Source organism: Alosa sapidissima, chromosome 11 (assembly GCF_018492685.1).
Source record: "Alosa sapidissima isolate fAloSap1 chromosome 11, fAloSap1.pri, whole genome shotgun sequence".
Lineage (NCBI taxonomy): Eukaryota > Metazoa > Chordata > Actinopteri > Clupeiformes > Clupeidae > Alosa > Alosa sapidissima.
The window spans coordinates 12,657,879-12,671,172 of NC_055967.1; the positions used below are offsets into that span (position 1 = coordinate 12,657,879).

The window sequence follows — 13,294 nt, forward strand, 5'->3', positions numbered from 1 at the left end:
GACAAGCATAGCACAACACTGCAATTTTAATACAAACATATCAGAGTCTATTACATGCCTCTCATATTACAATCTGTATCCGTGGCATGTTGGACCACACTTCAATAAATAAAATAAAATCGTTAAGAAGTATCAAAAGGGGTTTCCAGTTTGATTGCAAGTGCTAGGAGAATCCAGCATAAATAGTTACTTTATCATCCCTTTTGAATGTTCATGTGTGATGAAATAAAATAAAATAAAATCCAAGTGATACATTCACACATCCTGTTTGCACAAGAGAACATAGGCTAACTGAAGTTAGACACTCCAGAATCCGTCCCCATGCAGTAAAATAAAGTTTGTTTGGCAGACATGCAAAGAAAGATCGAGTGGTTTCCCTTGATTATATTCAGATTATTCATGTCCCTTTCCCCCCAATACTTTAGTGAAAATCAGGCAACAGAATAGGCTACACGGCCATCCCTGATGATAATTGTGTCGTAATATTTTAGGCTTTTGAAGTTGGGGGGTGGGGGGTAAGTGCAACGCAGGTTCAGTCGAAGAGCTGTTCTCTCATCTTGGCTGTGATTTCCTCCCTTAGCTCACAATGCCTACTTAAGTCTTTCACTTCAAGGGGGAGGGTGCTGTTCCAAACCATCAGTACAGAGTCTTCATCTGGAGTAAACAAATGTATAGATTAACATAGAGTAACAAATGTATAGATTCATATAGATTAACAAATGTATAGATTAACATACAGTGGCAATACATCTCACTGCAGTGTCTGACATGTGGCAGGAGTTATGAGAAAGCTAACAAAAACATTCCCCCTACCACACTGATTCCTGACTTGATCTTGGGCTAGTCGTTGCCGTTTCCCCAGTACCATCACAACACTTTTCCTGTTGAGCGTTTCTAGGTTTACAGAGGGGAAAAATATTTACTCCACAAGACCCGTGTAAATGAGACAATTAGCCCATATGGAGTTGAAATTAAGACATGTTGAAAAAAGAGACCACCTAATTTAGTGTTTTTAATGTAAATGTTTACATGAGTCTGTCTGCTTGTCAGCTTTATGTTTGTGTGGATGATGTAAACATTCAAATACAGACTATTTCTTTAAGTTATATTATCTTACAAGAGTTTGCTTAAAAACAACAGTGAAAGACAGCTGGATTTGTTCCGTACCGATCAGCACAGATGCCATGCTCCGGACAGAGTGGCAGTGGAGACTGATGGCCTGCAGTAGTTGCCTGTTGGTCAGTTCCACCAGCAGGATGTGTCCAGCTCTGGTTCCGATCCATAGTGTGGTGCTGTGCTGCACCAACAAAGCTTTTACAGTGGCCCAAGATGGCTCCATCTCCCCAAACATGTCCGAGCTGGCTCTTCTAGGCTTACGGCAGGCGTTCGGTCTGGTAGCATTCACAATCAACACATGAGCTGACAATTACTACAACTCTTCAACAATGGCAAAGCATAATGAAATTGTCTGTTACCAAGACATTCAACATTACAGCCTTGTATTTATTTCATGCTAAAGCTTTGCCTGCAAGTGCTTTATATAAAAGTCACTTGTATACATGTGTGATGCGGTCATGAACCCACCGAAGTAACTGAGCGCAGTCAATGAGGTCAATGGTCTTATCACTCTTCTTGTCCCAGACCTCCACCACCTGGCCTCCAACTTTGCTCAGGAACACATGCTTGTCCACCACCAGTCGCGATACATTTGTGTCACTGCTTACTCCACAATGTTGCTTCCTGAGAGTATGCGTGCGTACACACACACACACACACACACACACACACGTAATGTGTTTCTTCTTTTGTGGAGGAATGGTATGGAATGGCATGAAGAATGGACTATATCTAATTCAAACACACTGGTCACAAAACTACAAAAACGTTAAAGCTATGGGTGTAATGGGTTTCCCTATAGGCAGTCTCAGTGGTTTTGGACTGATTTAGACTTGTCTTTATAATAATGCCTTTGTTATACAAATTTTGTCTTTTTGATTTTTCCTGGAGTGCCTTGACATCTTGTGATCAACACTGAGTTATGAATGTATTTTCAATTCCTCATATCTCATTTTGTAACATGCACTTACTGAGTCAGTTGCCTGTGTTTTGTGTCTATGGTTTTCCAGACGTCGTAGTCGGTAGTGAGGGAGAGCACCCTGGTGCCACAGCCTGCCCAGACTGTGCTCCTGTCCTGCGAGTGAGTGGACTGACAAAGACTGACCAGCGGGGTGTTGACATTCCCCACCTGAACCGTCTTCACAGGTGCCCCATTCTTGTGCTGTGACCAAAAGAGTACAGAGACCTACTAAGACATGGGTGTGCTTATCATAACAATGCAAGAAATCGACAGCAGGTCTGCACTGTCACTTAGGTACGTTTGTGTGGGTAGATCGTTTTTATAACATCAAATTCATGATAATGGCACGTGGTCATGTGTAGGGTACATCCTAGGAAGTGCCTAACAGATGCTGGTGTCTATTAAGATGACTCAATAGTACACACCAAAACATGAGTGAACCAACCAAATACTTTTGAATTTTCACTGCAAGGGAAGGACATGAATTCAGATAACACTCAACGTTAAAAAATAGTGATCCTGTACCTTCAACACTGAATCTTCATATATAACCAGCATTCCATCTGCAGTCCCAATCAACAGGTAATTCTTCAAACCACTTGTGAATAATAGAAAAAATAATCTCCATGAATAAATGGCATGTGATTTTGCAACAACACACCAACAAATCTGTGTATGCAGTGGCTAATCAAAATTATGTAAAAATTATGTGCAATAAACCAACACTTCAAATAGCCCAGGCTACTTTGGACTTGAGACTTTGAATAAACAAATGACAATTCCGAATGCAAGGTCCCAAATTGAAACAAGCGATAGGCAAATGGTCCCGAATTTATGGACGTTTTAGAATGTCACACAGCTACAGGCAACGAGTGGCAGACATATCACTTATGTTACCAATGACTGTTTTTGAGTCACATCGTTGGAAATTGTTCCTGGTCTGGGCGAGGAGATTTCTCACCTGCGTGGTGTGTGTGTGTGAAAAAACAATGACGTCACAGCGTCTGACGCCTTCTGGAGATGATGAAAACTGGAGGGGTTACTAGTGTCGATGACAATAAGTGAGCCAGCCTGTGTTCCTGCCACGAGCCAGTCGCAGGGCTCTCCAGGGATCCGCACACTCACCACACAAAGCACTGGGCTACTGTCAACCTCCTGCAAGTTAACATCACACAGAGAATGGAAACAACATCTCAGTATGTGAGCTCAACAAGCAAGTTTGTAGCTCCCACTTTTGAAACTGTCAGTACCTGAGAAGAGGATTTCTCAGACTGTAGATCCACTGAGGAGATGCAGCCAAGTCTCTGGGTGCAGCTCCCTCCACCCAGCCACACCTGTGAGCCCTGGTCTCCGGAGAGAGTGAAGCACTCTGAGGGCATCCCGTACACGGTCACCTCCGTCATCAGACACAGCATCTCCCCTGAGTTCAGCCTGTCAAACACCTACACTCCAATCAATACAGGGGATTTGCTGAACACGTGCTGTCCACAGGTTACACACCACTGACACTCATGCTGTACAGCTCACTCATATATTCTCTATATGGAAAAGTAATTGGTGGGCAGCTCTACCCTGACAGGGTTGATGTGGCTGCTGTCCACTGGAGCTGGACTGACCTGTGCTGAGGTGGGCCTGTCCTGTGGGCTCTCCTTCAGGCAGTCCTTCATCAGAATCTGGAAGCCTGGCCACGGGGAGCAGCCGTAGTACTTCACCGGGTCTTGAAAGGAAGTGGAACAATCAATCCCTCTCTAAAAACCCTCTGCTTCAATGCTGGGTTAAACAGACTAGTGTTAAAGGATCAGTAGGAAATAATGGAAAATTAATTGTAACCATTCCAAAAATGATCACCATATATGTTGTCAGAGTAAGGAAACACGATGCATGGAAGGAATGACTTATTTGACAACATTACTATAACTCGTAAAACCCATGGAAAAAAATGAGTTACGGGGCGGAATCTCTTGGAATTTCTGTTTATGTTTTGAAAGATTAATTCTAGAATAGCGTATTAATAATGGGCTGGCGTGTCCTCTTATTTGTGTTGCCAAATTAGCAAAGGCCAACTGTCAACTTGCTGTCAGTTGTAGTCATGAACGCCTACGAGAGGCAGGCAAATTTCCAAAATTAAAACAAGAAACAAATTAAAGGAGAATTCCGGTGTGATATTGACCTAAAGTGTATCGAAACATGATACCGAGTGTGAACGTATGTCTCATAGCCCATCTCGGCTTGTCCCCTGCACTCCAAAATCTGGCGCTAGTTAGCCGATGCTACCAACATCTTTTTCAATAGTGGTGCTTCGGCATCGGGCTAGCCATGCAAATAAATCACTGTTTTACACCCATTTACGAGGCTCAATGTATCTCCACACTTCATTGGTAGACTTCCGAGGGCCCTGACATTTAAAACGAGACATTGAGAACTTTGAAAAAGCACTGGTAGTTTACTTACAAGACGATTTATACAGACAGTATCTTCACGAAGTTTAGCGTTTGCAGCCATCTTGAATTTAGTCACGATAAGTCGAGCAACGAGTAAGAATGACCAGCTATGATAAGGGATCAGATTCCAAAAATAATTCAGTGGAAATGCATGGATTCCAGTTGCTGCTACTGGAAGAAACTGGAATCCATGCATTTCCACTGAATTATTTTTGGAATCTGATCCCTTATCATACCTGTTCATTCTTACTCGTTGCTCGACTTATCGTGACTAAATTCAAGATGGCTGCAAACGTTAAACTTCGTGAAGATACTGTCTGTATAAATCGTCTTGTAAGTAAACTACCAGTGCTTTTTCAAAGTTCTCAATGTCTCGTTTTAAATGTCAGGGCCCTAGGAAGTCTACCAATGAAGTGTGGAGATACATTGAGCCTCGTAAATGGGTGTAAAACAGTGATTTATTTGCATGGCTAGCCCGATGCCGAAGCACCACTATTGAAAAAGTTGTTGGTAGCATCGGCTAACTAGCGCCAGATTTTGGAGTGCAGGGGACAAGTCGAGATGGGCTATGAGACATACGTTCACACTCGGTATCATGTTTCAATACACTTTAGGTCAATATCACACCGGAATTCTCCTTTAAGTGGACATCGGAGGAGCTTCCTGAGATGGCGATGTCTTCGTCAAACGAAGAATATCAAGTCTGATGCAGAGCTGGCCATATTTCTCCACGACAGGTAGCTAAACTTCATCTGCATTGCTAACAGCTGCAAGTCAACTAACGTTAGCTAAGTCTTCATTAGGCTACATCTGGCAACCCAGAAGAGGCTCGCGTCTGGTAGTCGCCTACAGAAAGTTGGATAACAACCCTACAAATCGCTCCTTTAAACTGACTCCTTTAAACACTAATGTTAAACTGGCTTTGAGAGATTTCTGAAGCGCGTTTACCTGGTAGTTTGCCCTGTACCGCTATCTCATCAAACTCGCTGGGGAACTTCATGCCGTCAGCGATGCGCTCTCCGCAAGTCAGGAGGTCATACAGCAGCAGACCGAAGGAAAACACATCTGCCTGCAGGTTATAGATCACTCCACCACGGGCAACTTCAGGTGCACGGAAACCTGAAGGAAAGATAGTAGACACAGAACATTGCCCATAATATTATACTATACTCTTTTATACTATACTCTTTCACTCATCTGATTTGATCTCATTTATAAAACTCACTGATCTGATCTACAAGGCAACTATTTCTCTATTTATATTATTATATTCATGAATGTATTTATGTATTTAAGTAAGGCCCACTGATGTCAAGGCTAACAGGCTAAAGCTAATCCTTGAAGTGTGGGTAGAGGGCCTACCTGGTGTTCCCTCAGAGCTTCTGACGCCCATGCTGCAGCAGTACTGGGAAATGCCATAGTCAGTGATCTTGGCAATGATCTCAGAGTCTGTCTTCAGGTTGAACAGAAGCACATTATGGGGCTTCAGGTCTCGGTAAATGATCATGGAGGAGTGCAAATATCTACCCACACACACAGAGAGAGGGGAGTGGGGGAGAATAATGTCTGTTTAGGATCTACAGTTTGAATTCCTATTAAACTTAAAATAGAAGAAAAAACAAAAGTTTTTTAAAACGAAAGTTAAAATGTTTAATGAGTCAGTAGAGTCATTAAAATACACATATTTATGAAATGGGAATTGAATAAAGTATTTATGTGAATATTATTGTGGGATGTTTAATTGCCCTTTAGTAGTGAAGCGTGTTTTAGGCTATACATGAACACTCTCTGTTAAAGACATAAATGCTCACTCTGGATATCGCTGGATATGAACTGAACTTATGGTGGGGACGGTATCTGAAAAACATGCTAAGCTAAACAGTCTTTGGTGATTGGGGTTGTGTAGTGTGTGTAAAAGCAATCTTTGGCGAGTGGGGTTGTGTAGTGTGTGTAAACTACCTCAGGCCATCGGCCACCTGTAAGGCGATCCTATGCTGGAGCTTGCGGTTCAGGCTGCAGTTTTCATGCTCAAAGAGTGAGTCCAGTGAGCCGAGCGGGGCCAACTCCATGACCAGCACATGGCGGGGGAGGATCCCGGCGGCCAGCAGACTCACCAGACTGGGGTGGTGCAGGCGGCCCAGTACGGCCAACTCCTACGGGGAGAGGTTAAGAGACTCTGCATGTCAAACCCTCTCAAAACCTGTTTTGTAATGGAACAGTAATGGAATGGAAATGGAATGCTACCCGTGTGTGTTCAGCCATGATTGACATAACAGGGTTGAGTTCATACGGGAAAAACAGAAAAACAGATTGTGCTACAGGGTTAGGCCTGTTACTTGATGACTCATTGGCAGGGGCGTCATGCAAGCCAAAATTCAGGGGGGGCACAATCAGGCAATTTTGTTCGGGGGGGGGTCATGTTAGAGGGGGGCCGGAGATTTCTCCCCCTGGAAATGTTGAAGTTCTGGCTGCTAAACATACCATTTCAATGCAGTTTGGGAGGGACAGAAATAACAGAGCAAGCAGCAACCCTCCTCTATCTGAGGACTAGAGTATCTATTTTGTAAGTTAATGTAAAACACATAGGTTGGTGAAAGAACTGTAAGCTCAAATTCAGCTCATTAAAGTGTAAGCTCATTAAAGCATGTTTAGACACACACATTTACACTTAGGCTTACTACACATGATTTAAAAAACAGTAGGCCTGCAGTTGTTATGATTTGATTGATATGTGACCTAAGAACAATCTTACATTAAAAAAGGTGCTGAGGTCTGACTTTGTGGTGCTCAGAAATTAAATTATTTTAATCTTAATTCATGTGATAAAGGACTTTGAAAGAAGTTTGACGGGTTTCAGTGCTGAGTATGGTTAAAGGGGTGGTTCAGGATTTTGGACATAGGACCTAATTTCCAAGTAAGCAAGTGTGATATTTATCAGTGGAGACCGTTTTCAACACGTTTCATCCAGTCCTTCTAATTGCAGAGTTCGCAGGTGCTAGGCTAGCGCAAGTCAACGGTATGTGCTAGCCTGCCACTAAAAACAGTCTTACCCTGACTCCACTGCTCATTGGTGTCTGAAATAGCATTTCCAGGCGGAGCAAACAATGCCACTGATACAAGACAAACATGACACGGCAGAATGAATCAGGAATCTGAGCCTTAGTTGTTTGCATGGCTGTGACTTCAAGTGCTAGCATGGCTGAGTGAATAGCTAACCTGTCTGACCAGTCGGTGGATGTAGAGGTCTGATGCATGCTTGTTGAAGATCTTGACTGCAACATCTTCATTCTTGTAAATGGCTCTATAAACTGAGCCAAAACCTCCATCTCCTTCAGGTATACATGCATCCACACAAAACACACAGTTTATACAATTTAACATTAAGTTGAAGAGAGTCACGGAGCATCAACCATCAAAAAGTAAGTATAGAGTTGTAATATTTAGTTGAGTAAAGTTTTGAGAAAAGAAGTCAACACGGCTTCAGGATAGACCCATATCGTCTACTGTACGCAGCTGCGGGACGTGCCCAACCACACACATCATCAGATTTAATCTGAGCTGCTGTTTAATTTCCTGATCTTTTACGCCTCTATGAGGACAGGTAAGACTAAACAATGATGTCTATCTATCAAATCATGCCAGTTTCTTTTGCCATGTTTGGCATTCTGTGCTAACATGTTGTGCATACCTGCCACTTTTTAAAGTCCTTGAGATACGGGAGAAACCCAGGAAAAATGGGAGTGTTGGCAGGTATGATGTTGTGTCTTGTATTTCATGCATGTCGGCATAACCTCTAAATAAAAGGGAGATTCATACTAATGTTACAGAATAGCTCCTCTAGTCCTCTCACCCAGAAGATACTCTTTGGAAAGGTCCATCTCGAGCTCCTCACTGTTGAGCATTGTGCTGGCAGGCTGGTCACTCAGAATGAGGTCAGGGGAGATCTGAGCGATGGGCACAGTGCAGCGGGAGTCCTCTGAATTCACCAACAGGCAGTCTGAAACACAACAGTCACACATGACCCCATTCAGCCCTTTGAACGAATATGACACCAAAATGTGGATATCAATGTCTGGGTCATGGACAACCTGAAGCACCCATGCATTTACATCATGGCATTAATACGCACGCTTGTTGCATGGTTGCAAACTAAAACAGACCTTCATCTATGTGGTTGAGCACTTCCTCAAGCAGCATCCTGTTGCACTCTTGTCCATCATCAAAGCTGTACAAAACCCACTTCTTCAGCAGGGTCTCTCCATTCCCATGGATGTCTGTGGTGAGAAGACCAGGGAACCACTCCTCCAACAAGGAGTCAATGTGGTCCACCACTTGCCCAAGTAAAACACGACCTACAGGAAGAAATACACAGTCAACTGAGATGCCAGGCTATCAGCTACTGTTGGTGATGCAGTCTTCCCCTGGTCTGTATACCTTCAATGGCATCTTATTTGGCTGATCGATACCTTACTAATGACATTGATGTAAGCCAGGTGTGTTTGGAGAAGTGATAGATTAAACATACACCAAGATACTCAAAGAACTTTGTCAAGACAGCATTGACACCTGATGCAAATATAGTTTTACTGTTTCTTTTTCCCCAGGATGATACTGTTGCACTAGAAAAACATCTCTTAAAGTGAATCTAAGAATTGCCTCTTTAGGACAGAAAGCCCTTGTTGAGAGCAGTTACCTTTGCGAGAGCAGGGAACAGTGATCTTTATGACGTTGGCTGGGCCATTTTCCACGGCATCAGCCTCTACTAGGCAGTAGGCCTCTGGGGACCAACTCAGGTAGATGCCCCTCCTCCAGTACAATCGGTTGGGTTTCAGAACCCTCTCTGTTCAACACAAACCCACCACAAACACTTGACAAAGGAACAATAAACCACCAAGTTAGTTCAATGTTTCTTGTTATGGTTCTTGTAACTGGTTATGCAATACATATTATGTATGCACAGCATATGATACACATCACTAGTGTTGAGTTCTGTTGTTAGATGGCGGTACCTCTTCCACACAGCATGAATGGAGAGACCTCCAGGAGACGGTTGATCTGTCTGGACCAGTAGCCCATGGGAAAGTAGGGCATCTCGTAGAGTCGGATGATGACCTCCGAGTGCTCACAGTGAGGCAGATCAAAGATGGGTTTCTCCTCATATAGACTTGTGCAACAAACACAAGGAATAGTGAAGTCAGAGTTACCAAAAGCAGGTCAACTAGGCCTACATGGACTGCTGATGATGATAATATCAACATATTTATCTCTCTGTCTAGTTCCTCTTCTGCTTTGTCCATATACCTTTGTGCTTTTTCTCTGTTAATGCATCCTTGTCCATGTACCCCGTGTCTTTGCATTTATGTATCTATGTGAAAACTGTGAAGTGTCTGAGTGTTAGGTGCCTTGCTCAAGGGCACTTCAGCTGTGCCTACTGGTCGGGGTTCGAACCGGCAACCCGCCGGTTACAAGTCCGAAGCGCTAACCAGTAGGCCACGGCTTCCCCCTAAGTAGAGTAAAGAGTAAAGTCTACTTTGTCTACATATACACAATTAATACTATGAATAGATTCACCACCAATGGTTTGCTAGATGGCAATAGAAAAGGCTACCTGTTAGGAACCAGGAACTGGTCCTGGCCAAGAGGGAGAGCGATCTGAAATTTCTCAAGCAGTTTGAGGTACTGAGTCAGGAGGCTCTTGGGGAAACTGCGGCTCTCCGTGAGAAACACCTCCAGAACAGCGCGCTGAACCACTCCCCTCAGATGCTCCCCACCACTACAGATCTTCAGGCCCAGGGTCTGTAGGACAGTGCCAGGCCGTTAGAACTGGAACACAGCCATGCTTGTGGACAGGAAAGTGATTTGTGTGGAGAGAAGTTGCCATTGATAGAGCTAATCATGACTGACTGGATGCACAGATGATTAAATATGGATGTAAGAAGGAGATGATCAAACATTCAGTTTTCTGACACTGTGTGGGTGACCCGTGTGTGTGTGTGTCTACCTGTGAGATAATATTGCAAAGCCATTGAGGGTCTATGAAGTAGAGCTCCCCAAGCTGCAGGGCAGGGTCATCAAAATGCAGGAGTATCCCTAAAATGGTAAACACAGAACACAGGATGAAGTTGCAACTTGTAATACACATTGGGGCATTTTGACATCTATCCTTTTGTCAAAACATACAAACAAAAATGACTGAATGCCTTCAGTTTGGCCACAGGTGCAATTTAACATACAGTAAACACCATCCCTATTTACAAGAGAAAATGGCCATCTGAACACAGAGAACTACTTCTGGGAGTTCTGCCCAGGAGACCCACGGCTGCACTGGACTGGAGGAAACTGCACTTGCTCTCCATGCACTGCAGGCATGGAATGAGTTCAGATATTCTTATTTAGCCTCCCAATATATTGTGCCTGTGACATGGGGAAAACAGTGGCTAGTCTGGCTCTTGTAAACTTTAGCTTTAAAATCTTGAGCATTGTTGTTCATACATTTTACATATCTAGTCACTATGCCACCCTGGATTTGCAGTTATAGTATATTCCTACTACAGTTAGAATAGGACACACTGTGTTCCCCTATGTTTATACTGAAGATTTTGCTTAAATGATTATTGTACTTTTAATTTTTGTATTACTGGAGAAAAATATGTTCTAGTGGCTTGAGCAAGGCTTATTATGGATATAAAAATCAAATGAGCACATTTAAACACCACTAATAGGCACCATTTATAACCAAATAAATGTTCATGTTAGTACATTATGTTAGGCTTATGTTGTGGTTCACAGCAGCACAGTTGAGCTGGAGTAAGATCCTTTGTGGTGATAGGGCCTTGAGTCTCACCGGTCTCGCTGAGGAAGCTGATGGCGTGTGGTAGCTCCGCTTCCTCCAGCTGCAGCTGGCTTTCCTGGATCATCTGCAGCAGGTGGCGGTGCGTGAGCACGGGGAACTCCGGGACCACAAGCTCACGCTCCCGCAGCAACCTCCGCTCCAGCTCCACATAAGAGTCCGGCACCAGCTGGCCCATCACATGCTGGCCCTGGATCTGACCGGCACACACACAGCAGAGCAACAAGATGGGCCACACAAAACCACATCTGTGCAGTTGTATGAAAGCACATTCTAATATCCTAAACCTGGAACCTGGATGATCCTGCTTTCAGTCACATAATCCTGATTTCCATATACAGTGCATACGGAAAGTATTCACAGTGCTTCACTTTTCCGACATTTTTTATGTTACAACCTTATTCCAAAATGGATTACATTATTTTTTCCCCTCAAAATTCTACACATACCGTAATACCCGATAATGACAACTTACAAAAAGTTTGTTTGAGATTTTGGCAAATTTATTAAAAATAAAAGACGAAGAAATCACTTGTACATAAGTATTCACAGCCTTTGCTATCAAGCTCAAAATTAAGCTCAGGTGCATTCTGTTTCCACCGATCATCCTGGAGATTAGGGTTGGGCGAATGAAGCCCCATGAGGCTTTGGAAGGTTCTTCCTGATTGTATCGTAAATGTTTCGAAGTGTCAAAGCATCGAATACAAAACAGTGACATCTGGTGGTTAGCAGACATAACGGCGGCTCTCATTAGCGATTAAACAATCACAGACAAAGGCACATGCCGACCAAATGGCCCTTCTCTGACACTGGAAAAACAAAGCGGAGAGACAACGTGTTCTGTTCCCTTGTGAGTAAAAACTATTAGGCCTACAGTCATTGGAATAAACATTATAGTTTTCATATGCTTCTAATAATTTGAATTGAAAATGTAATGTGCTTGGTTTTAAATAATGCTATGTTTCCATGAAAATCTTAAAATGGCCTTGGGAGGGTGGTAGCGTGTTCGTATACCGCACGCGCGACCGCGGTTCAAATCCCGCCATGTTCATAATTGCCATGAGTTAGCATTATTTGATATTGCATGCTTCTCTATTGTGGTTGTGTTTAAGACTCCATTTGATGTTTTGCAAAAACTAATGGCAAAATAACGTAGGCTAATTGCTGTAGATGACCACAGTAGTGTCAGATAACAGAAACACAAAACAAGCATGAAGTTGAAGGAATTGTCTGTCCAAGACAGGATTGAGGCACAGATCTGGGGAAGGGTAAGAAGTTTGGGACCACCAGGAGACTTAGAGCTGGCCGTCCCTCTAAACTGAGTGATCAAGAGAGAAGGGCTTTAGTTAGGGAGGCGAACAATAACCCGATGGTCACTCTGACAGAGCTCCAGAGTTCCTCTGTGGAGAGAGGAGAACCTTCCAGAAGGACAACCATCGCTAAAGTGAAGCATGGCGGTGGCAGCATCATGCTGTGGGGATGTTTTTCAGCGGCAGGAACTGGGAGACTAGTCAGGTTTGAGAGAAAGATGAATGCAGCAATGTACAGAGACATCCTGGAAGAAAACCTGCTCCAGAGCGCTTTTGACCTCAGACTGGGACGACGGTTCAGCCTTCAACAGGACAACAACCCTAAGCACACAGCCAATATATCAAAGGAGTAGCTTCAGGACAACTCTGTGAATGTCCTAGAGTGGCCCAGCCAGAGCCCAGACTTAATTCCATTGAACATCTCTGGAGTGATCTGAAAATGGCTGTGCACCGACGCTCCCCATCCAACCTGATGGAGCTCGATAGGTTCTGTAAAGAGGAATGGGCGAAACTGGCCAAAGATAGGTGTGCCAAGCTTGTGTCTTCATATTCCACAAGACTTGAGGCTGTAATTGCTGCCAAAGGTGCCATCAAGTATTTAGCAAAGGCTGTGAAT

At 43.5% G+C, this 13,294-nt stretch overlaps 1 protein-coding gene across 1 annotated transcript in view; it reads right to left on the reverse strand.

The window, feature by feature from the left end:
- Positions 1–13,294, reverse strand: part of lrrk2 (leucine-rich repeat kinase 2) — a 27,595-nt gene continuing 14,301 nt past the window's right edge. Inside the window, exons 32-51 of the mRNA XM_042110113.1 lie at positions 11,363–11,564; positions 10,520–10,608; positions 10,127–10,314; positions 9,528–9,682; positions 9,212–9,358; positions 8,679–8,870; positions 8,369–8,515; positions 7,735–7,847; positions 6,478–6,671; positions 5,881–6,041; positions 5,467–5,637; positions 3,694–3,794; positions 3,328–3,519; positions 3,039–3,232; positions 2,603–2,675; positions 2,088–2,278; positions 1,585–1,740; positions 1,168–1,391; positions 814–894; positions 1–654 (exon numbers count right to left, since the gene is read on the reverse strand). Of these exons, the coding sequence (XP_041966047.1) occupies positions 533–654; positions 814–894; positions 1,168–1,391; positions 1,585–1,740; positions 2,088–2,278; positions 2,603–2,675; positions 3,039–3,232; positions 3,328–3,519; positions 3,694–3,794; positions 5,467–5,637; positions 5,881–6,041; positions 6,478–6,671; positions 7,735–7,847; positions 8,369–8,515; positions 8,679–8,870; positions 9,212–9,358; positions 9,528–9,682; positions 10,127–10,314; positions 10,520–10,608; positions 11,363–11,564 (3,093 nt within the window). The 3' untranslated portion in view covers positions 1–532. The remainder of the gene's footprint in view (positions 655–813; positions 895–1,167; positions 1,392–1,584; positions 1,741–2,087; positions 2,279–2,602; positions 2,676–3,038; positions 3,233–3,327; positions 3,520–3,693; positions 3,795–5,466; positions 5,638–5,880; positions 6,042–6,477; positions 6,672–7,734; positions 7,848–8,368; positions 8,516–8,678; positions 8,871–9,211; positions 9,359–9,527; positions 9,683–10,126; positions 10,315–10,519; positions 10,609–11,362; positions 11,565–13,294) is intronic.